We start from the raw sequence: 25643 nt of genomic DNA on the forward strand, positions 1-25643 counted from the left end.
CCCCTGCTTCAGGGCCATCATAAAGAGGGGGGGATGTCTGCGGGGCACTCCATTATTCCCTATTAAGATAAATTCCCGTAGGTATAATGGAGAATTGATCCGCGGATATCTGGGGAGGCTCTTTTTTGAGGTAGAGGCACCAAATTTGCAGCATAGCACCCAGCGCCTCTCCCCGAAGTACCCTCCAAGTTTCAAAAAGATTGGACCAGGGGGTCCAATTCTATGAGCCCCAGAAGAAGGTGCCTCTATCCTTCATTATTTCCAATGGAGGGAAGGCATTTAAAAGGTGTGTGGTCCCTTTAAATGTGATGGCCAGAACTCCCTTTGGAGTTCAATTCTGCTTGTCACAATCTTGTTCCTGGCTCCACCCCCAAAGTCCCCAGATATTACTTGAACTGGACTTGGCAACCCTAACCCAAACCCACCCTCCTCAGTCTTCACCTCCCAAATCTCTAGGAATTTCTCAACCCAGAGTTGGCAACCCTACTTACAAGTGTAGGGGAAATTTATGTGGGGAGTCCTTTAAGCCTTTGAGACTCAGCTTGTGGACATTTTGCTCTGGGCAGAATAACGGCTGGCCTTGCCGTGGGAGGAGCTTTGCCTTCTGCATCTTTTGATATTCCCACAACCTCAGGACTTATTGTTAAGTATAGTCTCCTTTAGGTGCTGCACCCAAAGCCATTGTAAACACACTCCAGCAGAGAACTGGAGGGACGGTGGCTCAGTGGTAGAGCATCTGCTTGGTAAGCAGAAGTTCCCAGGTTCATCTCCAAAAAATGGGTCCAGGCAAATAGGTGTGAAAAACCTCAGCTTGAGACCCTGGAGAGCCGCTGCCAGTCTGAGTAGACAATACTGACTTTGATGGACCGAGGGTCTGATTCAGTAGAAGGCAGCTTCATATGTTCAACTGGGGTAGCCAGCCTCCAGGTGGTACAAAAAGAAAGAACTCTCCGTGTAAAATACAATTTTAACTTGTTTGTGAATAATAAGTATCAAAATACAAAACAAATATCACCAGCACATATCACCAAGTTAAAAGCTGAACGCCTGCATTGCTGACAAGGATTGTATTTACTGTGGCGTTCCTGCTATTATGCGTGTAAATTAGAGAAAGCTAGGAATTCAGGACTGACATGGTTATTGACTGAATATTTTTGGCACTACTGGACCTGGAAAATTGTACAGGATTCGTAAGAATGGTCCCTAGAAGAAGGATTTGAGATCCGAAATAGCTCGCAAAGCGGACTGGTTCCTTCGTTGGACCACCTATTTTTAAACATCGTACTGAGTGTGATATAGTGGTTTTCAGCCACATAAGGACAGTAGGAGCATTGTGGAACTTATGAGGTTTTAACTTGCCGATATGTACTGGTGATATTTGTTTTGTATTTTGATACTTATTATTCGCAACAAGTTAAAATTGTATTTTACGTGGAGAGTTCTTTCTTTTTGTTGTGGCTTAGTCTCCCCTCCGTGGTCCCGTCAACATTGTGAAGCCTCCAGGTGGTGCCTGGAGATTTCCCGGAGCTATAGCCCATCTCCAGATCAGAAATGTTTTCCTGGAGAAAATGGCTGTGTCATCAGGTGAATGCTACAACCTCACATTCCGGCTGAGCTCCCTCCCTTCCCGAATCTCTTCCCTTCCTGCCCCCAAATCTCTAGGAATTTCCCAACACCAGGGCTTTTTTTTTTGTAGCAGGAACTCCCTTACCTATTAGGCTACACACCCCCTGATGTAGCCAATCCTCCTGGAGCTTACAGTAGGCCCTGTGCGAAGAGCCCTGTCAGCTCTTGAAGGATTGGCTACATCAGACGGGTGTAGCCTGATAGGCAAAGGAGCTCCTGCTATAAAAAAAAAGCCCTGCTCAACACGGAGATGGCAACCCTAATTGGATCTGCTGTCTGACACTGATGCAACTCGAAATCAGTGGGTTAAGACACCTCTGCTCAGGGTCAGAATGTGCACTTTGTGTGCCGGAGGGTCCGGGCAAGAGGCTTGCTTGGGTGTGGGTAGCAAGTCTTGGGCTTGAGAGACTCCTGATTTGGCCATCTGGTATAAGGCAGCGTTTGACTCTTGGAAGCTCGTGCCCTAAAAACCTTGTTGGTCTCTTAAGGTGCTACTGGACATGAATCCAGCTGTCCTTAAAATACTGTTTCTTGTCTTTGTTTGGGGTGACGCTGCTTCAGAAGGGAAGGGGGTATAGTGTAATCACAAAAGAAACCAGAGCTGGCTTTATTGAGTCTCTGATTTGAATAAAACATACTACGGTATCTGTTTCTTTCTTGTCTTTTTAAATTATTCTTACAAATAGAGGATTGGAGTGGGGAGGATATCTGATTTAAGCAGTGGGAACTCATTTGTGTATTAAGTGGGAACTCGTTTGCATTTTAGGCCACACCCTCTGATGACACCATTGTTTCACACAGGGTTTTTTTTTGTAGAAAAAGCCCACCAAGAACTCATTTGCATTTTAGGCCACACGCCCTTGACACCAAGCCAGCCAGAACTGTGTTCCTGCTCAAAAAAAGCCCTGGATTTAAGGTTTCCAGCTTCCCATTGGGGTCTAGAGATCTTCCAGAATGACAACTGTTCTCCAGACTACAGAGATCAGATCCCTGTGGGAGAAAATAGCTGATTTGAATGGTGGACTCTGTGGCATTATGTCCCTCCTCTCTTTATACTCCACCACGTTTCCAGGGATTTCCCATCCTGGAAGTGATAGCCCCTTTGAATGCTGCTGTTAAGCTTCCCTTAGCTCAATGGCACCTCCATCTACAGGGGCAGTCTACCTCGAAAGTGGGCGAGGGGCCCCAGGGTTCCCAACTTCCAGGTGGCACCTGGAGACCTGCTTTTACAACTGATCTCCAGACAACCAAGAACAGTTCCCCTGGAGAAAATGGCTACTAAGTTTGGAAGGTACATCCCATGGTATTATACCCTGCTTCTCCCCCAAGCCCTGCCCACCCCAGGCTCCACCCCCTAAATCCCGAGGTATTTACCCATCCCAATGCAGACCCGGCAACTGTAGTGGATAGGGCTGACAAGTCCAATTCAAGAAATATCTTGGGGACTTTGAGGGTGGAGCCAGGAGACTTTGGGGTGGAGCCAGGAGCAAGGTTGTGATCCGGGCTTTTTGTAGGAAAAAACCAACAGGAACTCATTTACATATTAGGCCACACCCCTGATAACCCCATTGTTTTGCACAGGGTTTTTTTTGTAGAAAAAGACCAGCAGGAACTCATGTGCATATCAAGCCAAACCCCCTGATACCAAGCCAGCCGGAACTGCGTTCCTGCTCAAAAAAAGCCCTGGTTGTGACAAGCATAAATGAACTCCAAAGGGAGTGCTGGCCATCACATTTAAAGGGACTGCACACCTTTTCAATGCCTTCCCTCCACTGGAAATAATGAAGGATAGGGGCACTTTCTTTGCGAGCTCATGGAATTGGACCCCCTGGTCCAATCTTTTTGAAACTTGGAGGGTGTTTTACAGCGAGGCATTGGATGCTATGCTGAAAATCTGGTGCATCTACCTCAAAACACGCCCCCCCCCCCAAGATTCCGACGGATCAATTCTCCATAGGGAATAATGGAGTGCCCAGCAGACATTTCCCTCTCCTCCCGCGCCTGCCTTCTGATAGCTCTGAAGCGCGGGGGACGGCCTCCAAGCCGGGAGATCCCCTGCCCCCACCTGGGGATTGGCAACCCTCCTAGTGGGGGCAGCTCTCCGAAGAACATAAAACCACAACCACCAGGATGGGGCTCGTGCTCAAATCACAAAGAACTACAGCTCCCATGAGCCTCCCCCTGCAGGACGCTCTCATGTGCGTCACGAATGCGCGACACGGATATCGAGGCGTCGCGGCGCTCCCTGTCGGGAATCCCCTCCCTTTTTCGCCGGTGACGTACCCTCTCTCAGGAGCCAATGGGCATTCAGAGTTTCGCAGGCTGGCGGAGGGAGCGGACGCAGGACCCGTGGCGGAGGGAGGGCAGGCATGGCCCTGAACAGCGGGGGAAACCCCTTCGAGGGGGACCCGGGGAATCCCTTCCAGGTGCGTCGGCAGGCGGGGAGGGGGGATCCCTTGGGTAACTGTGCCCCGGGAACAATTCGGGACTTATCTCGGTATGGATCACCCACTGGGGTAATGGGTGTTGGTTGGGGTGTTGGACCGCGGGTCCTGCTGGGCAGGCATAGGCCTGGCACGGGGTGGAGTAGGGTTGCCAATCCCCAGGCGGGGGCAGGGGATCCCTCCCCCCCTTTCAGGTACATCAGAAAGCGGGGGGTGGGGGAAAGGAAATGTCTGCTGGGCACTCCATTATTCCGTTTGGAGACCATCCCCATACTGAATAATGAAGAATTGATCCCCAGGTATCTGAGGCTCTGGGGGGACCCTGGTTTTTTTTAGATAGAGGCACCAGATTTTCAGCATAGCTTCCAGTGCCTCTCCCCAAAATACCCTCCAGGTTTTAAAAAGATTGGACCAGGGGGTCCAATTCTATGAGCCCCCAAAGAAGGTGCCCCTATCATTCATTATTTCTAATGGAGGGAAGGCATTTAAAAGGTGTGCAGTCCCTTTAAATGTGATGGCCAGAACTCCCTTTGGAGTTCAGTTGTACTTGTCACAACTTTACCCCTGGCTCCACCCCCAAAGTCCCCAGATATTTCTTGAATTGGACTTGGCAACCCTAGTGTGGATCACAAACTGGGGTAATGGGTGTTGGTTGGGGTGTTGGACCTTGGGTCCTGCGGGGTAGGCATTGGCCTGGCATAGAATGGGAGGGCTGAATGCCAGCTCTCTTCCTCCTCCTCCTCCAGTTAATATTTCTCGCTTTCATCCTGATCCTTGCAGGGTAAATAGAGAAGTGGGGTAGTTACTTCGGACTTCACTTGATTCCCACCCTGGGTTTCAGGACTCTGGGTATGGGTTTGTCCTGCCTCTGAGGTAGAGGAATGCGTGAGTAGTCTTGGCGTTTCTCTCTTGTATCTACCCTTCCCGGGGTAACTGCATTGATCCAGACCTTAGGTAATGGATTAGGGAGGAGCTTCGTGGTAAATTGGACCTCTTGTGATAAGAACATAAAAAGAGCCCTATTGGATCAGACCAGCGAGGGTCCATCTAGTCCAGCATCCTGTCTCACACAGTGGCCTCAACCAGTTCTTCTGGAGGGCCAACAACAGGGCAGAGAGGCTGAGGCCTTCCCCTCATAAGAACATTAGAACAGCCCTGCTGGATCAAAACAGTGAGGGTCCATCTAGCCCAGCATCCTGTCTCACACAGTGGCCTCAACCAGTTCCTCTGGAGGGCCAACAAAAGGGCAGGGAGGCTGAGGCCTTCCCCTCATAAGAACATCAGAAGAGCCCTGTTGGATCAGACCAGTGAGGGTTCATCTAGTCCAGCCTCCTGTCTCACACAGTGGCCTCAACCAGTTCCCCTGGAGGGCCAACTACAGGACAGAGAGGCTGAGGCCTTCCCCTCATAAGAACAACAGAAGAGCCCTGTTGGATCTGACCAGTGAGAGTCCATCTAGTCCAGCATCCTGTCTCACACAGTGGCCAACCAGTTCCTCTGGAAGGCCAACAACAGGGCTGAGAGGCCGAGGCCTTCCCATGATAAGAAGAGCCATGCTGGATCAGTCCAGTGTGGATCCATCTAGTCAGTATCCTGTCTCACAGAGGGTGTGTTCACACTGTACTAAATGATGTGTTTTGCAACTGGATTTTTGCTATACTTACACCGTAAAAATCCAGTTGCAAACCGCATTATTTAGTATAGTGTGAACGCACCCAGAGTGGCCAGCCAGTTCCTCTGGGCCAAGAGGCCTTCCCTTCATATGAACATCTGAGCCCTGCTGGATCAGGCCAGTGGTCCATCTGGTCTGGCATCCTGTCACGCATAGTGACCAGCCAGTTCCTCTAGAGGGCCAACAACAGAGAAGAGCCCTGCTAGATCAGACAAGCGGTCCATCTAGTCCAGCATCCTGTCTCACACAATGGCCTCAACCAGTTCCTCTGGAGGGCCAACAACAGGGCAGAGAGGCCGAGGCCTTCCCCTCATAAGAACATCAGAAGAGCCCTGCTGGATCAGACCAGTGAGGGTCCATCTAGTCCAGCATCCTGTCTCACACAGTGGCCTCAGGCAGTTCCTCTGGAGGGCCAACAACAGGGCAGAGAGGCCGTGGCCTTCCCCAATAAGAGCATCAGAAGAATCCTGATGGACCAGACCAGTGAGGGCCCATCTAGTCCAGCATCCTGCCTCACACAGTGGCTTCAACCATTTCCTCTGGAGGGCCAACAATACGGCAGAGGGGCTGAGGCCTTCCCCAATAAGAGCACCAGAAGAGCCCTGATGGACCAGACCAGTGAGGGTTCATCTAGTCCAGCCTCCTGTCTCACACAGTGGCCTCAACCAGTTCCCCTGGAGGGCCAACTACAGGACAGAGAGGCTGAGGCCTTCCCCTCATAAGAACAACAGAAGAGCCCTGTTGGATCTGACCAGTGAGAGTCCATCTAGTCCAGCATCCTGTCTCACACAGTGGCCAACCAGTTCCTCTGGAAGGCCAACAACAGGGCTGAGAGGCCGAGGCCTTCCCATGATAAGAAGAGCCATGCTGGATCAGTCCAGTGTGGATCCATCTAGTCAGTATCCTGTCTCACAGAGGGTGTGTTCACACTGTACTAAATGATGTGTTTTGCAACTGGATTTTTGCTATACTTACACCGTAAAAATCCAGTTGCAAACCGCATTATTTAGTATAGTGTGAACGCACCCAGAGTGGCCAGCCAGTTCCTCTGGGCCAAGAGGCCTTCCCTTCATATGAACATCTGAGCCCTGCTGGATCAGGCCAGTGGTCCATCTGGTCTGGCATCCTGTCACGCATAGTGACCAGCCAGTTCCTCTAGAGGGCCAACAACAGAGAAGAGCCCTGCTAGATCAGACAAGCGGTCCATCTAGTCCAGCATCCTGTCTCACACAATGGCCTCAACCAGTTCCTCTGGAGGGCCAACAACAGGGCAGAGAGGCCGAGGCCTTCCCCTCATAAGAACATCAGAAGAGCCCTGCTGGATCAGACCAGTGAGGGTCCATCTAGTCCAGCATCCTGTCTCACACAGTGGCCTCAGGCAGTTCCTCTGGAGGGCCAACAACAGGGCAGAGAGGCCGTGGCCTTCCCCAATAAGAGCATCAGAAGAATCCTGATGGACCAGACCAGTGAGGGCCCATCTAGTCCAGCATCCTGCCTCACACAGTGGCTTCAACCATTTCCTCTGGAGGGCCAACAATACGGCAGAGGGGCTGAGGCCTTCCCCAATAAGAGCACCAGAAGAGCCCTGATGGACCAGACCAGTGAGGGTTCATCTAGTCCAGCCTCCTGTCTCACACAGTGGCCTCAACCAGTTCCCCTGGAGGGCCAACTACAGGACAGAGAGGCTGAGGCCTTCCCCTCATAAGAACATCAGAAGAGCTCTGCTGGGTCAGACAGCTGAGGGTCCATCTAGTCCAGCATCCTGTCTCACACAGTGGCCTCAACCAGTTCCTCTAGAGGGCCAGCAACAGGGCAGAGAGGCTGAGGCCTTCCCCTCATAAGAACATCAGAAGAGCCCTGCTGGATCAGACCAGTGAGGGTCCGTCTAGTCCAACATCCTGTCTCACACAGTGGCCTCAACCAGTTCCTCTGGAGGGCCAACAACAGGGCAGAGAGGCTGAGGCCTTCCCCAATAAGAGCATCAGAAGAGCCCTGATGGACCAGACCAGTGAGGGTCCATCTAATCCAGCATCCTGCCTCACACAGTGGCCTCAACCATTTCCTCTGGAGGGCCAACAATAGGGCAGGGAGGCTGAGGCCTTCCCCAATAAGAGCACCAGAAGAGCCCTGAAAGACCAGACCAGTGAGGGTTCATCTAGTCCAGCATCCTGTCTCCCACAGTGGCCAACCAAGTCTTCTGGAAGGCCAACAACAGGGCAGGGAGCAGGGGTGTCGAACTCATTTGTTATGAGGGGCACGTCTGTCAGAAATGTCACTTTGCTGGGCTGGGATACGAACTTGATAAAGGATACAGGCAAAGCCACTTAATGATATTATTTTTTACTCAAAATACAAACATGCTTCCAAGACAATCGGTGTTGATATATAGACCTTCCAGGAGAAGAAACCAAATGCAGATTTTGCAGAGCATACAGGCAGAAGATTACTCAACTTAATCGGAGCAGTTCAGTTTTTACCTCGGACCTCAGAATTCTGTGGAAGGACAGGAAATGAAGCAACCAGATCACATGCTTCCAGTTGTTCTTACAATGCAGAGGGCTGGCCTGTTTCAAACAGGAGGAGGGAGAGGGACTTTGTGGAGGGGGGAAATTGCATTCTCTTCTGACTCAGCCCGATTAAGAATACTGCTGAGCATGAAGAGAAAGTATTTTTCCCCCTAACTTTTTTCCCTTGTTGATTGAGACTCTGCCCGAGGGCGGGCTTTGCATTGTGGGGAGATTCTTCTTTCCATAAGTACAATCAGGACTTTTTTGTGTGTGTAGCAAAGACTCCTTTGCATATTAGGCCACACCCCTCTTATGTAGCCAATCTTCCAAGAGCTTACAGGGCTCTTCTTACAGGGGTGTCAAACTTGCGGCCCTGGGGCCGAATCAGGCCCTTAGATGGCTCCTATCAGGCCCCTGAGCAACTGGCTCTTATCTTCTTCCTTCTCCCTCTCTCTTGCTTCCTTCTGCATCAAAGCTTGCTTTGCAAGGCTTACTCAATTGCATAGGAGCTACAGAGCAAAACCTCAAAGGAACCAGTTTTCTCCATTGGTTGAGGCTCCTCCCCCTTCTGGTCCTCTGGGAAGGGAGGGAAAGAGCCAGAGCTTCCTTTGCCCAGTTCCCTGGATCCCATGGGAGAGATACAAAGAAAGCACCTTTAAGACCAACAAGAGCTAATGTTTTAAGCATGTTTTATTTTAATTTTTTTTTAAAAAAAATCTTTAATCATGTTTGTTTGGCCCGACACACGCACATGGCCTGACAAAGTCTCATTTAAGTCAGATCTGGCCCTCATGAGTTCAACACCCCTGGCCTACTGTAAGTTCTTGGAGGACGGGCTACATCAGGGGTGTATAGCCTAATATGGAAAGGAGTAACTGCTACAAAAAGAGCCCTGATCACAATCCATGTCAGGCAGGCCAAGTGTCCCCATAGCCCATACCTTCCCGCCCCCAATGCAAAGCCAGAGGGGATTGGATAAACATCTGGAGCAGACGTCCATCAGTGGCTATTGGCCACAGGGTATATATGGAACTCTCTGTCTGGGGCAGTGATGCTCTGTATTCTTGGTGCTTGGGGGGCAATAGTGGGAGGGCTTCTGGTGTCCTGGCCCTACTGATGGACCTCCTGATGGCACCTGGGTTTTCTGGGGCACTGTGTGACACAGAATGTTGGACTAGATGGGCCATTGACCTTGATCCAACATGGCTTCTCTTATGTTCTCCCCATTGGGCTTTTGGGCACCCTTTATTGAATGCAACTTGGGGTGGTCCATTCCCCCCAGTCCCACACTGCTCTTCCTACACCACTTTTGCTGGGCGTTGTCCAGCTCGAGTAGAGAAAAGAGCTGCCTCACCGTGTGCTGGAGGGAGGGGAGGTAGGCATGATTGCAGTTGTGATGGCCCCCTACTTACCAGGGATCCTGATGGTGTAGTACACTGCTACAAAGGAGGGTGTTTTACCATGCACAGAACCCACTCTGGGAGTGGCTCACCAGTTTGCTTCCCCAACCAGCTTCCTGTTGCCTCCCTTGTATGACCGTGGGCCGATAAAAGCCCTAGATAGGCTGGATTAGTCCCATGGGCCGTAAGATTGACAGCTCTGGCATAGAGACTGAGGCCTTCCCCTGATAAGATCAGAAGAGCCCTGCTGGATCAGACCAGTGAGGGTCCATCTAGTCCAGCATCCTGTCTCACGCAGTGGCCTCAAGCAGTTCCTCTGGAGGGCGGACAACAGGGCAAAGAGTCCGAGGTCTTTCCCTCATAAGAACCTCAGAAGAGCCCTGCTGGATCAGACCAGTGAGTGTCCATCTAGTCCAGCCTCCTGTCTCACATAGTGGCCTCAACCAGTTCCTCAGGAGCACCAACAACACGGCAGAGAGGCTGAGGCCTTCCCCTCATAAGAACATCAGAATAGTCCTGCTAGATCAGACCGGTGGTCCATCTAGTCCAGCATCCTGCCTCACACAGTGGCCTCAACCAGTTCCTCTGGAGAGCCAACAACAGAGCATAGAGGCCAAGGCCTTCCCTTCTTAAGAACATCAGAAGAGCCTTGCTGGATCAAACTAGTGAGGATCCATCTAGTCCTGGGGTGGCCAAACTTCTTTAATATAAGAGCCACATAGAATAAACATCAGATGTTTGAGAGCTGCAAGACATGAACATCAGATGTTTGAGAGCAGGAAGGAAGGAGAAGGAAGGCAGATGGGAGGAAGGAGAGAGGTGGAAAGAAAGCAACTTTAAATGCACTCTCCTTCCTGGCTGGCTTGGCTTGGAGAAGTGATTGAAAGAGAAATGCCTTCTCCAAGCCAACCAATGGGGTGGGAGTGGGGGCTTTGAGAGCCACACAATATGTGTGAAGGAGCCATATGTGGCTCCTGAGCCACAGTTTGGCCACCCCTAATCTAGTCCCCTAATCTGGTCTGTGGTTCTGGAGAAGAATCTTGAGAGTTCCTTAGACTGCAAGAAGATCCAATCAGTCAGTCCTAAGGGAAATCAACCCTGACTGTTCCCTGGAAGGTCAGATACTGAAGCTCAAATACTTTGGCCACCGAATGAGAAGGGAGCACTCACTGGAGAAGACCCTGATGCTGGGAAAGACAGAAGGCAAAAGAAGACGGGGACGGCAAAAGATGAAATGGCTGGACAGTGTTACTGATGTAACAAACAAGAATTTGAGCAGACTTCGGAGGATGGTGGAAGACAGGAGGACCTGGCGTAACTTTGTACTTGGGGTTGCAAAGAGTTGGACGTACTGTGCGACTAAACAACAATCTAGTCCAACATCCTGTCTCATGTAGTGGCCAACCGGTTCCTCTGGAGGGCCAGAAACAGGGCAGAGAGGCCAAGGCCTTCCCCTCATAAGAGCATCAGAAGAGCCCTGCTGGATCAGCCCAGTGAGGGTCCATCTAGTCCAGCCTCCTGTCTCACAAAGTGGCCTCAACGAGTTCCTCTGGAGGGCCAACAACAGGGCAGAGAGGCCAAGGCCTTCCCCTCATAAGAACATCAGAAGAGCTCTGCTGGATCATACCAATGAGGGTCCATGTAGTCTAGCCTCCTGTCTCACACAGTGGCCTTAACCAGTTCCTCTGGAGGTCTAACAACAGGGCAGAGAGGCTGAGGCCTTCCCCTCATAAGAACATCAGAAGAGCTCTGCTGGATCAGACCAATGAGGGTCCATCTAGTCCATCCTCCTGTCTCACACAGTGTCCTTAACCAGTTCCTCTGGAGGACCAACAACAGGGCAGAGAGGCTGAGGCCTTCCCCTCATAAGAACATCAGAAAAGCCCTGCTGGATCTCACCAGTGGTCCATCTAGTCCAGCCTCCTGTCTCACACAGTGGCCCCCACCAGTTCCTCTGGAGGTCCAACAACAGGGCAGAGAGGCTGAGGCCTTCCCCTCATAAGAACATCAGAAAAGCCCTGCTGGATCTCACCAGTGGTCCATCTAGTCCAGCATCCTGTCTCACACAGTGGCCTCAACCAATTCCTGTGGAGTCCAACAACAGGGCAGAGAGGCTGAGGCCTTTCCCTCATAAGAACATCAGAAGAGCCCTGCTGGATCAGACCAGTGAGGGTCCATCTATTCCAGCATCCTGCCTCACACAGTGGCCTCAACCAGTTCCTCTGGAAATCTAGCACAGGGTAGTATAGAGGCTTTCCTTGATGCTGCCTCCTGGCCCTGAGATCCAGAGGTTTACTGCCTCTGAACACGAAGGTTCCCTTAAGTAACTGTGTCTAGTAGCTGCTGATAGAACTGTCTTTCATGAATCTATCTAATCCCCTCTTAAAGCTGTTTGTCCCTGTGGCTATTGCTGCACCTTCTGGCTACGAATTCTGCATTTTAATAATTTGCTGTGTAAAGAAGTTATTTCCTTTTGCCCGTCCTGAACCTACTGCCCATCTGCATCCTTTGATGCCCTCAAGTTCTAGTATTTTGGAAAAGGGAGAAAAATTGTTAATTTTTAGCTCTCTCCACCCCATGCATGATTTTATATATCTCTGTTATGTCTTTCCTTAGTATCCTTAGAGCCGGTTTAACATAAGAACATAAGAGAAGCCATGTTGGATCAGGCCAATGGCCCATCCAGTCCACACTCTGTCCCGCAGTGCCCATAAGAACATAAGAGAAGCCATGTTGGATCAGGCCAATGGCCCATCCAGTCCAACACTCTGTTGGCCTGATCCAACATGGCTTCTCTTATGTTCTTACGGTCACTGAGTGACACAGAGTGTTGGACTGGATGGGCCACTGGCCTGATCCAACATGGCTTCTCTTATGTTCTTATGGCCACTGTGTGACACAGAGTGTTGGACTGGATGGGCCACTGGCCTGATCCAACATGGCTTCTCTTATGTTCTTATGGCCACTGTGTGACACAGAGTGTTGGACTGGATGGGCCACTGGCCTGATCCAACATGGCTTCTCTTATGTTCTTATGGCCACTGTGTGACACAGAGTGTTGGACTGGATGGGCCACTGGCCTGATCCAACATGGCTTCGCTTATGTTCTTATGGCCACTGTGTGACACAGAGTGTTGGACTGGATGGGCCACTGGCCTGATCCAACATGGCTTCTCTTATGTTCTTATGGCCACTGTGTGACACAGAGTGTTGGACTGGATGGGCCACTGGCCTGATCCAACATGGCTTCTCTTATGTTCTTAAATCTCTGCAGTTCCTAGTCCTGTTATATTGCTTATCGGATGTACCCTCCTGTTGACTGAATCGATTGTGTCCTCTGCCTTGAGTCTCACTCAGAAAGGTGAACCATCAATGCAAATAATTTAAAAAATCTCCTTCCTGTGTCTTCGTTGACATCTGCTTCCTCAAGCTTTCCCAGTTTCTTCTTCCGTCCAGATTCTACAAATTAAGCCCTTCTCTCATCACGAGGGCCTTGCCTTGCCGGATTGGTCTCCGCCATTAATCCTGGCTTCTTTCACCTCACCTAATTTTGTTCTTCTGAACAATAGTTGCCTAATTTTTGGCCCATCCCTGAGGGCAGTGACTCCAGTCCTTAACCTTTCCTGGGAATAAATTGCATCCAGGTTGGTTTGGACTCCACCCTGCTAACTAACCTACCTCAGTTCTCCCTGAGTTTGCCCCACTCCCCAATCCTTTGGAGGTATATCACTGGGAGAGGGGTAGCTTTACCTGCCTTTTGATTCCTGCCCTGGGTTTAAGGCTGGTTGGCATTTTCTTACTCTGCTTTTGCAGTAGTGCATTGCTTCCCCTTCCCAGGAGATAAACAAGGGGATTTGGATTTCTCTTATACCAAGCCTTCCAGATCTTTCTGGGAATGGTTATCGATGTTTGGAAAGCAGATGAGCTTTCGGCTTCATCCTGCGGTGTAGTTTTTAATAAAGTGGTCAAGAATCAGGCCTAGATGAGCCTACTAACCATGATACGTAAGAACAGATCATCCCCAATTTAAGCAGGGTATAGAGAAGCTGGCAGGCCGCAGTCATTACCGCTTTAATGTAATTTGGCCCCTTCCATTTCCATTTAAAATGAATCCTCTCCAGGCTGCAGGTATTTCTCGAAGGTTTTCCCTGACCTTTTTGCCTTGTCTCTGGGCATAGAACTGTGATTTTCCTGTATTGCTGAGGGGGCTGGACTAGATGACTCTTGGGGGATCCCTTCCAGGTCTGCGTGTCTGTGTCTGCTTTGCAAGCCATTTCCAATCCTGAAGGTCAACTTTTTGACCTGAAATCAGTGTCCCTTCGCTCCTATGGCAATGAGTAACTGCCCTTGGTAATGTTTGCATTGGGTGGGGATCGATGTGTCATTTCTCTAAAGAGGTTTTAACCCCACCTTTGGAAATCTCCCTCAATGATTGGCTGGTAGCTTTTCTAGTTCCAAATACGCAGGAAGGAGCTGTGGGTACCAGCTTCGCTTTCTGTGCATGCTCAGAAGTGCTGGGATAGAGAAGGTAGAGAAAGAAGTACCTTTCTTCCGTTCTCACAATACAAGAACTCGTGGGTAGTCCATGAAATTGCTGAGCAGTCGGGTTAGAAGGGATAAAAGGAAGTCCTTCACCCAAAGGGTGATTAACACGTGGAATTCACTGCCAAAGGAGGTGGCAGCGGCTACAAGCATAGACAGCTTCAAGAGGGGACTGGATCAACGTATGGAGCAGAGGTCCATCAGTGGCTATGGGCCACAGGGTAGAGATGGAACTCTCTGTCTGGGGCAGTGATGCTCTGTATTCTTGGTGCTTGGGAGGGCAATAGTGGGAGGGCTTCTAGTGTCCTGGCCCCACTGGTGGACCTCCTGATGGCACCTGGTTTCTTTGGCCAATGTGTGACACAGAGTGTTGTACTGGATGAGCCATTGGCCTGATCCAACATGGCTTCTCTTATGTTCTTAGTGTTTAATTATGACTTGGCATCCTGTGGTTGTAAATTCCCCTGGGAGATTTGGGGTGAAGGTGGGTCTTTCGTATGCTTAGGTGTCAGTGCAGATCGGGGGAGTTGCCTTTGCATTGGACCCAAGCTCACGGGCTTCCGATGAAGTCAAGCTGTGTTTGATATGCTGAATTAGGTAGACTTCCGGTTTGATTCTGCCAGATAATTTTTTTTGTGAAACATATTTCATTACGTTTTCCAATGTAACATACAAATATAAAGCATAAATAGAGGGTAACAGCATAAATACAGGGTAAATAAAAACTTTGTTTACAGACAGGTTTCTGCATATTGAAGTGGTTGTCATAAGAACATAAGAGAAGTCATGTTGGATCAGGCCAATGGCCCATCCAGTCCAACACTCTGTGTCACACAGGGGCCTATATATATATATATATATATATATATATATATATATATATACACGCACACACACACACACCCTGTGGCTAATAGCCACTGATGGACCTCTGCTCCATATTTTTATCTAACCCCCTCTTGAAGCTGGCTATGCTTGTAGCTGCCACCACCTCCTGTGGCAGTGAATTCCACATGTTAATCACCCTTTGGGTGAAGAAGTACTTCCTTCTATCCATTTTAACCTGACTGCTCAGAAATTTCATCGAATGCCCACGAGTTCTTGTATTGTGAGAAAGGGAGAAAGGTACTTCTTTCTCTACCTTCTCCATCCCATGCATAATCTTGTAAACCTCTATCATGTCACCCCGCTGTCAACGTTTCTCCAAGCTAAAGAGCCCCAAGCGTTTCAACCTTTCTTCATAGGGAAAGTGTTCCAGCCCTTTAATCATTCTAGTTGCCCTTTTCTGCACTTTTTCCAATGCTATAATATCCTTTTTGAGGTGCGGTGACCAGAACTGCACACAGTACTCCAAATGAGACCGCACCATCGATTTATACAGGGGCATTATGATACTGGCTGATTTGTTTTCAGTTCCCTTCCTAATAATTCCCAGCATGGCGTTGGCCTTTTTTTATTGCAATCGCACACTGTCTTGACATTTTCAGTGAGTTGTCATACAAATCTACGTCTCAAATTGACAAAGAAAAAGTAGTAATGTGAGTGATACTAATGCTATATGGCACTAACCTGAATATCTCGTAACAACAGTTAATAGAGAGCTTATTTAATCATAACCAATACAATATCCAAGAATATCTGAATTTTCCATTGTTACAATTTTTTTAAAGTTACCATAACTGTAATGAGGTTACAATTTCTGCGGTTTCTTTTTAGAATTCTAGAATAGAATTGTCTAATTCTATATCTGTTTAAGTCATATCCGTTAATTTATCCATAATATAAAGATGCCAGAGTTTCGAGTGCCATTGGGTAAGATTAGGAACAATAGCCTGTTTCTATTTTGCTGCTCTAGTTAGTTTGGTTGCAAATGTTAACAAAGCTGTCCTTTTGGACATTACCGATATAAGGTTTAAACGGTCTCTATATTCTGTCAGATGATTTTAATAAAGTCTTCAGTAACCGGGCCGAATGATTCCTATTAGCTGTGTTACTTAGGAGTGAATCATCCTGTGAGGAAGTCTGCCTCACAGTATCAGTCACAGAGGGCTGCTCATGCCCTCTTTCTTTTATTTACATGATTTATAGTCTTTCCTGTTTGGAGTGAAGATGGATTACACAGAGCGAATCGATACGGTCCATGGACATAACAGTCAGTAAACAATGCAGTAGTATTGCGTCGCATTCAGAAACCTGAAAAGCAGAATTGAAGCAAAGTATCCTTGTAGGAAGAGGGAGATGAAAACATTAGAAGGAGAGAAGCCCAGAGTGTTTTACGTGGTTTTCCCCTCCCTGTTTTAGCTTCACAACCAGTTTGGTGTAGTGGTTAAGTGGACTGGTTTGGTGTAGTGGTTAGAGCCAGTTTGGTGTAGTGGTTAAGTGTGTGGACTCTCATCTGGGAGAACCAGGTTTGATTCCCCACTCCTTCACTTGCAGCTGCTGGTATGGCCATGGGGCATAGCTCTTGAGTTGTCCTTGAAAAGGGTAGCTTCTGAGAGAGCTCTCTCAGCCCCACCCACCTCACAGGGTGTCTGTTGTGGGGGAGGAAGGTAAAGGAGGTTGTGACTCCGGAGAGATTCGGAGTGGAGGGCGGGATATAAATCCAATATCTTCTGAATGGCTTTCTGTTGTCCTCACAACAACTCTGTCTGGTAGGACAAGCTGAGAGAGTAACTGGCCCAAAGCCACCCAGAAAGCTTCAGGACTGAGGGGAAGATTTGAAGCCAGGTGTCCCTAGCCCTCACCTGACTTGCTCTGTGGAGAAAAGAGTGGAATAAAGATATATTAGGTATGTAGGTAAGAAACTCTGTCCCAGGTGTCCCTAACGTTTCGAAGTCTGTGGGCACCTTTGGTATTCAGAGAAAGTGTGTTGGACACAGCTACAAAATGGCCGCTGCAGCAAGCAGAGGTGCACATACAGAAGAAGCGCCAGTGAAAGGGGGAAAAGCGAAATAATTTTAAAAATGTTAGAAAGGGAAAATAAAACCAATACTATGATGCTGGCTGCAACTGAAACGATGTTAGTGTATTCTGCGCAGCCCATCAAAAGCCCGCCTGGGCAGGATTCCCATTTTCTAAAAACTCTTGGTGGGTGTCAGGGGGTCCCACTGTATCCTGAAGCAATTTTTTTTAATTGTTTTAGTTGAGGGGTAGAACTGATAAGTACAGGTTTGCTAAGCTATCTATATTGGGATGAACAGACAGAGAGGCAAAGACCCCTCTTTCTTGTGACATTAGAAATCAGGGTTGTCCCACAAAAGCATTTGGCTCTAGATTTAGGGCAAAAGAAAATACGTTACCACACAGTGCAGGGTCTGTGGAATTTCTTGCCACAGAAAGTGGCAGCAGCCACTGGCTTAGATGTTTGTTTGTTTGTTTGGTTTTTTTAAAAAAATAATAATCAGACAAATTTATGGACTAGGGTAGAATTCCATCCAGGTTTTTATCCTTGATAGCCAAATGAGGTAAATTGTTTTGCTGTGATTTTACCCAGCCCATCTCCAGATGGGTGGCAAATACATTAAAAGATAAAAAAGCAACCGCCTCAGAGAACTAACAGACCTCACCCCCCTTCATAAAGCCTACCCATAAAACCCAACAAGATCCATCTGTAAGATGTACATCAATAAAACAGGCATGAATCTAGGGTTGCCAAGTCCAATTTAAGAAATATCTGGGAACTTTGGGGGTGGAGCCAGGAGACATTAGGGGTGGAGCCAAGATCAAGGCTGTGACAAGCATAATTGAACTCCAAAGGGAGTTCTGGCCATCACATTTAAAGGGACGGCACACCTTTTCAATTCCTTCCTTCCACAGGAAATAATGAAGGATAGGGGCACCTTCTTTTGGGACTCATAGAATTGGACCCCCTGGTCCAATCTTTTTGAAACTTGGTGGGTATTTTGGGGAGAGGCACTAGATGCTGTACTGAAAATTTGGTCCCTCTACCCCAAAAAACAGCCCCCCCCCCGAGCCCCAGATACCCGCGGATCAATTCTCCATTATTTTCTATGGGAATAAATCTCCATAGGGAATAACAGAGTTCCCGGGAGACATTTTATTTTATTTATTTATTTATTTAAGATTTATACCCCGCCCTTCCCACAAGTGGCTCAGGGCGGCTTCCAATAGTAGATCCATCAAAATTACACATATAAAGGGATCCATATTTAAAACAGATAAAACAGATAAAACAGATAAAACCCTAGTTATTAATACACATAAATATTTCAGCTATATATAAAAGGAATCCAGCAAGTTACAGTAAAATTCTCAAGCTAAGTATAGGCTAGCCGGAAGAGGGTCGTCTTACAGGCCCTGCGGAACTGAACAAGGTCCCGCAGGGCCCTCACCTCTTCCGGCAGCTGATTCCACCATGTAGGGGCCATAACAGAGAAAGCCCTTTCTCTGGTGGACTTCAACCGGGCTTCCTTCGGCCCAGGGATAGTAAGGAGATTTTGTGTTCCCGACCTCAGTACTCTCTGGGGAACGTGCGGGGAAAGACGGTCCTTCAGGTAGACAGGTCCCAAGCCATATAGGGCTTTAAAGGTGATAACCAGCACCTTATACCGGACTCGGTATATTACTGGAAGCCAGTGCAGGGTCCGAAGACCCGGCTGAATGTGTTCCCGCTTTGGGAGACCTAATAACAGCCGGGCCGCGGCATTCTGCACCAGCTGCAATTTCCGAGTTCGGGACAGGGGCAGCCCCATGTAGAGGGCATTACAGTAGTCTAACCTCGAGGTGACCGTAGCGTGGATCACTGTTGCTAGGTCGTCGCGCTCCAAAAAGGGGGCCAGCTGCCTTGCCCGCCTAAGATGAAAAAACGCGGACTTGGCAGCGGCTGCTATCTGAGCCTCCATCTTTAGGGAAGGCTCCAACAGCACCCCCAAGCTCCTGACCCTGTCCGCCGCTATCAGCGGCGCACCGTCAAAGGCTGGTAGGGGGATTCCCCCTTCCGGACCACGGCGACCCAAGCAAAGGACCTCTGTCTTCGCAGGATTAAGCTTCAGCCCGCTCAGTCTGAGCCATTCAGCCACGGCATATAGTGCCCGGTCTAGATTTTCCGGGACGCAGGTCGGCTGGCCATCCATCAATAGATAGAGCTGGGTGTCATCAGCATACTGATGACACCCTAGCCCGTACCTTCGGGCAATCTGGGCAAGAGGGCATTTCCCTCCCCTCCCCCCAAGAGGGCATTTCCCTCCCCTCCCCCCACTTTCTGACGACCCTGAAGCAGGGGAATGGCCTCCAAACCGGGGGATCCCCTGCCCCCACCTGGGGATTGGCAACCCTACATGAATCAGCTGTAAACAATGTAATGCTGGGTCTGTTCCATAAATGGCAGCGTTTTCTGGGTAACAGGAAAGGCTCCTTACTTTGGGGGGAAATGCTATTTGCAGAATGGATTTGTGGGATCCAGTTCATAATCAGAGTTCTGGTTGTCCTCTCAGGGTCAAAACACCACGGAATTTAACCCCCTTCAAAACGGCCCTCAAGAAAAGACATGTCTCCACTTACCTCCAGATCGACCTACAGTGAGGGGGACCAACTAAGCCAGGGAATTATGTAGTTTTGGGGCAGCCGATTTGATGTAGTGGTTAAGTGTGTGGACTCTTATCTGAGAGGACTGGGTTTGATTCCCCACTCCTCCACTTGCAGCTGCTGGAATGGCCTTGGGTCAGCCATAACTCTTGTAAGAGTTGTCCTTGAAAGGGCAGCTGCTGTGAGAGCCCTCTCAGCTCCACCCGCCTCACAGGGTGTCTGTTGTGGGGAGAGAAGATATGGGAGATTGTAAGCCGCTCTGAGTCTCTGATTCAGAGAGAAGGGCAGGGTATAAATCTGCAATTCTTCTTCTTCCTCCTCCTCCTGCCACTTATACCTCCATGTCTAGCATACCCCCTGATTCCCTGAATATTAAATAACAAGGGAAATGCTATTGGCTCAGTGTCCAGCTTGTGGTTTTTTCTGGAAACTTCTGGCTGGCCGCTGTTGAAAACAGGAAACTGATCCGCAGTGAACTTTGCTGACTCCACAACCTCTTGCACATCAACTGTGCTGCTGACAAAGGGAGGGGGATTGGGAGGACCGGCTTTGCAGACCCAGTGCTGCGTAATGATTAGACTGTCAGACCAAGGAGACCCGGATTCAAATCCTCACTCTGCCATGAACTTTCCGTGTGGCCATGGGCCAGTTTCTCTGTTTCTTTCTCAGATTAACCCGCCTCACAAGGTTGTTGTGAGGACGGAATGGAAAAGGGGAGGGCTCTTGCGCTCCTTGGATGAAAGTAAAAGTAGTTCAACAATGGAATGGGCTCCCTCAGGAGGCGGTGAGCTCCCCCTCCCTGGCAGACTTTAAGCAGTGGCTGGACAAACCCTTGTCAGGGATGCTGCAGGCTGATCCTGTATTGAGCAGGGGGTGGGACTAGAAGGCCTCTATGGCCCTTTCCAACTCTGCCATTTGATGAAGATATACTTTGCCTGAGAGAGACCAAGCCCTGTGAGGAAGGACCTGGGAATGTTCGGTCTGGAGAAAAGGAGGGACATGACGGCTCTCTTGAAGTATCTGAAGGGCTGTCACTTTAGAGGAGGGCAGGGAGCAGAGAAAGAGTTAAAATTAAGGGCGGGAAAGTCCTGGCTGGATATTAGGAAAGACCTTTTTACAGTCAGAGGTGTTCAACAGTGGAATCAAGTTCTGGGGTGAGCTTCCCCTCACTTTCAGTCTTTAAGAAGCAGTGGCTGGACAACCGCTAATCAGGGTTGCTCTAGAAGAAGAAGAAGAAGATATTGGATTTATATCCCGCCCTCCACTCCGAAGAGTCTCAGAGCGGCTCACAATCTCCTTTACCTTCCTCCCCCACAACAGACACCCTGTGAGGTAGATGAAGATATTGGATTTATATCCTGCCCTCCACTCCGAAGAGTCTCAGAGCGGCTCACAATCTCCTTTCCCTTCCTCCCCCACAACAGACACCCTGTGAGGTAGATGAAGATACTGGATTTATATCCCGCCCTCCGCTCCGAAGAGCCTCAGAGCGGCTCACAATCTCCTTTACCTTCCTCCCCCACAACAGACACCCTGTGAGGTAGATGAAGATATTGGATTTATATCCCGCCCTCCACTCCGAAGAGTCTCAGAGCGGCTCACAATCTCCTTTCCCTTCCTCCCCCACAACAGACACCCTGTGAGGTAGATGAAGATACTGGATTTATATCCCGCCCTCCACTCCGAAGAGTCTCAGAGCGGCTCACAATCTCCTTTCCCTTCCTCCCCCACAACAGACACCCTGTGAGGTGGGTGGGGCTGGAGAGGGCTCTCACAGCAGCTGCCCTTTCAAGGACAACCTCTGCCAGAGCTATGGCTGACCCAAGGCCATTCCAGCAGGTGCAAGTGGAGGAGTGGGGAATCAAACCCGGTTCTCCCAGATAAGAGTCCGCACACTTAACCACTACACCAAACTGGCTCTCTAGGCCAGGGGTGTCAAACTCATTTGTTATGCGGGCCGGATCTGACATAAATGAGACCTTGTTGGGCCGGGCCATGTTGGATTGGGGCCGAGTCATGTTGGGCCAAGCCATGTGTGTACCCATCTAAGATTAGGAAGCAGAGATATAAACTTTATAAAGAACACAGACAAAACACAAATATATATTTTTTAAAAAATTAAAACACGCTTAAAACGTTAGCGCTCATTGGTCTTAAAGATGCTTTCTTTGTATCTTTCTCATGGGATCTAGGGCGCTGCGCAAAGGAAGCTCTGGCTCTTTCCTTCCTTCCCCAGGAGACCAGGAGGGGAAGGAACCTCAGCCTATGGAGAAAATAGAGGTTTTTCTCTGTAGCTCCTGTGCGATTGAGCAAGCCTTGCAAAGCAAGCTGTTATGCGGAAGGAAGCAAGAGAGAGGGAGAAGGAAGCAGATGACAGTCAGTTGCTCGGGGGCCTGATAGGAGCCCTCCAGGGGTCTGATTTGGCCCTAGGGCCACATGTTTGACACCCCTGCTCTAGGCTGGTCCTGCATTGAGCAGTGGGTGTGGGACTGTATGGCCCCTTCCAACTCTATGATTCTGTAAGCAGCTGAAGTTTTTGCCTTTGGCACCTGGTTGGCTTTATAACGGGTTCTTAACTATGTCTGGCTTTCTGGATTTTCTGCAGAATTGGGGACTGGGATGGGCGTTCCTGAGTTTCCCCTTTCTGCCATCTCAACATGCCTTCCTCTTGTTCTTAGGACCCTGCCATCATCCAGCACAGACCGACCTCAGAGTACGCCACCCTGGACGTCTACAACCCCTTCGAAAACCCAGGGGTAAGAGGGTTGCAGAGCCGGTGGGTTGGGATCCAGGACGCATCGGGTGGATAGGCCAACATTCATGTCTGCTCAGGTTGTGCAGGACTCCTTGGTTATCAAGTGGGCTGTACTGCAGATATTCTCTGATTTGTTTATATCCGTTTTCAAAATGGGTATCTGGAGAGCCAGTTTGGTGTAGTGGCTAAGTGAGCAGACTCTTATCTGGGAGAACCGGGTTCAATTCCCCACTCCTCCACTTGCATGGCCTTGGGTCCACTAGCGTAGTCTTGGGTCATCCATAGCCCTGGCAGAGGTTGTCCTTGAAAGGGCAGCTGCTGTGAGAGCCCTCTCCAGCCCCACCCACCTCACAGGGTGTCTGTTGTGAGGGAGGAAGGGAAAGGAGATTGTGAGCCGCTCTGAGACTCTTCGGAGTGGAGGGCGGGATATAAATCCACTATCTTCATCTACCTCACAGGGTGTCTGTTGTGGGGGAGGAAGGGAAAGGAGATTGTGAACCGCTCTGAGACTCTTCGGAATGGAGGGCGGGATATAAATCCAATATCTTCTTCTTCTTCATGAGGTCCAGAAACATGAGTGGGCAAAACATACACCTGAATGGATGTAGCGTTCTTCCAAAGCTCTGTGTATATGTGAGAGGTGGGGGCCTCCTAAATGTGGGTTTCTGTTTCTTAAGGTTGGGGGGATGTAATTGGTTTTCTTTCGCTGTCCAGGTTGTTTTATACCAATGAATGAAAGAAAATAATCTATAGGATAGGCACTAAACCAGGGGTGGCCAAACTTGTTTAATGTAAGAGCCACATAGAATAAATGTCAGATGTTTGAGAGCCACATGACATGAATGTGGAAGGAAGGAAGGAAAATAAAATGGGGGGAGGGGGGAGGAGAGAGAGGTGGAAAGAAAACAACTTTAAAAGCATTCTTCAAGCCACCAGCTGGCTTGCCTTGGAGTAGTGATTTAAAGAGAGAAATCCCCTTTACAGGTCGGCTGATGGGGCTGGTGGGGGCTTTGAGAGCCGCACAGTATGTATGAAAGAGCCCCATGTGGCCTCTGAGCCGCAGTTTGGCCACCCCTGCACTAAACTATAGAGCAAATCATGTCGAAACTACTAAAATGAGTTATATTGTTGTGTGAACAAATTCTTAAAAGATATGTGCCATGAAACCAATAATGGGATCACAAGGAAATGGGGAAATACATTAGCCCCTACGCAGTACACGGCTCTTTGAAGACTCCGCGGTCTGCAATACTTTTGTCGTCTTCTCAAGAGACTGTTTTCAGCATAAGATTCCGGACTGTTTGTGTCTCTGCTGCCGTCTTTGCAATGCTTCTGTTATCTCAAAGATTTCAGGTTTTCAATGCACAGCAGCCAAGAAGGTCAGAGCGCCTGCTCCGGCTGCAACGCCACTGAGGATGTTCTCCGCAGCTGAGAACGAAACGTCTGGAAGGAAAACTTTCTCCAGTAGAACACGGCACTTGAGCCCGAAAGATTCTACAAACCCTTCTGTTATCTGTTTGAGAGACGGAGCCTATATTTATTTATTTTATCTCCCGCCCTCCCCACCAAAGGCAGGCTCAGGGCGGCTCACAGGTTGGGGGTCAAACAATGAACAAACAAGATAAAACAGCGATAAAACATAAAAACAAGTATCAAAACATCCGTATCAATAGGTGCTAGTACAGTACTTCATACAACAATTAAAATTTTGGTGGTAGCAATATAACTGGATGGTCGGCATTAGATGTTCCAAAGGGACCCCCAGTTTGCTATAGCGTGGTGAGAAATCCAGAGTGATGTTTAAATTTCTGGTTTATGGGCTTAATCCGTTGCTGTAGAAGTTACCATTATAAGAAAGCATGGTGGAAGAGTGCCGTTTACAGGCCCTGCGGAACTGTGGAAGCTCTCACAGGGCAACTGTGGAAGCTCTCACAGGGCAACTTCCTCTGGCAACTCATTCCACCAGCTAGGGGCAGCAATGGAAAAGGCCCTGGGTCTCGTTGACCTGAAGCCTAACTTCCCTGATGCTGGAACTGTCAGCGAGTTTTGAGAGAGTTTTGAGAGCATTGCGTAGGGGCTGGTGAATTTCCCCATATTCATTGTGATTCCATGATTGGTTTCATGGTATTTGTTCACACAATAGAATAATATAATTCACTTTACTCCTTTTGATATGATTTGCTTTATTGTTAGTGTCTATAAAAGGTGAAGGGTAGTCCCCGTGTGCAACCACCAGTTCGTTTCCAACTCTGGGGTGATGTTGCATCACAGTGTTTTCACGTCAGACTTTTTTACGGGGGTGAGGGGAAAGTATAGATGACTGGGGAAGGCAGTGCCAACTGCCTCGTAAAAAGTCTGCCGTGAAAACGTTGTGAGCAGCCAACGTCACCCCAGAGTCGGAAACGACTGGTGCTTGCTCAGGGGACCAGTGTTCCCTCTAAGCTGAGTTAGTGTGAGCTAGCTCACCAGATTTTTTAGCCTCCAGCTCACACATTTTTGTCTTAGCTCAGGAAAAAATGGCCCCAGAGCACAATAATTTATGCAGTAACTCACTAACTTTAATGCCAGTAGCTCACAACTTTAATACCAGTGGCTCACAAGACTCTGCAGCTTAGAGTGGAACATTTCAGGGGGCCCTTTCCTTTTCCTTGCCATTGCCTCCCCAGTCATCTACCCTTCCCCCCCCCAGCAAGCTGGGTACTTGTTTTACCGACCTCAGAAGGATGGAAGGCGGAGTCAACCTTGAGCCGGCTACCTGAACCCAGCTTCCGCCGGATTGAACTCAGGTCGTGAGCAGAGCTTGGACTGCAGTACTGCAGCTTTACCACTCTGCACCACGGGGGCTCTGTTAGTGCCTTACCACAGATTATGTTCTTTCATTTTATTGGTATTACATTTCTGTGACCCTCGCTTTTTGGATTCAGGTTTTCTTCATAAGCATCAGCATCTGCCTGGGTGGTGTGAACAGAGTCGGGAGACCCAAGTTCAAATCCCTGCTCAGTTGTAAAGCAGAAGACCACCTGACCGGGTTGTTGTGAGGATAAAATGGGGACCGGGAGGAACCACGGGCCTGAATTCTGAATTAGAGCAGTGGACTCTAATGTGGAGAACCGAATTTGATTCCCCCGCTCCTCCTCCACATGCAGCAGTTGG

General features: G+C 49.0%; 1 protein-coding gene across 2 annotated transcripts in view; it reads left to right on the forward strand.

Annotated features, from left to right (window-relative positions):
* LOC132583567 (dual specificity protein kinase CLK2-like) overlaps positions 1-25643 on the forward strand; it is a 116696-nt gene that overhangs the window by 68578 nt on the left and 22475 nt on the right. The window contains exons 1-2 of one of the 2 annotated variants that reach the window (XM_060255199.1): positions 3923-4052; positions 22414-22491. In XM_060255199.1, the coding sequence (XP_060111182.1) occupies positions 3996-4052; positions 22414-22491 (135 nt within the window). In that variant the 5' untranslated portion in view covers positions 3923-3995. Of the gene's footprint in view, positions 1-3922; positions 4053-22413; positions 22492-25643 lie in introns of those variants that run through there. The other variant, XM_060255206.1, reaches the window with a different exon arrangement.

Source organism: Heteronotia binoei, chromosome 1 (assembly GCF_032191835.1).
Source record: "Heteronotia binoei isolate CCM8104 ecotype False Entrance Well chromosome 1, APGP_CSIRO_Hbin_v1, whole genome shotgun sequence".
Classification (NCBI taxonomy): Eukaryota; Metazoa; Chordata; class Lepidosauria; order Squamata; family Gekkonidae; genus Heteronotia; species Heteronotia binoei.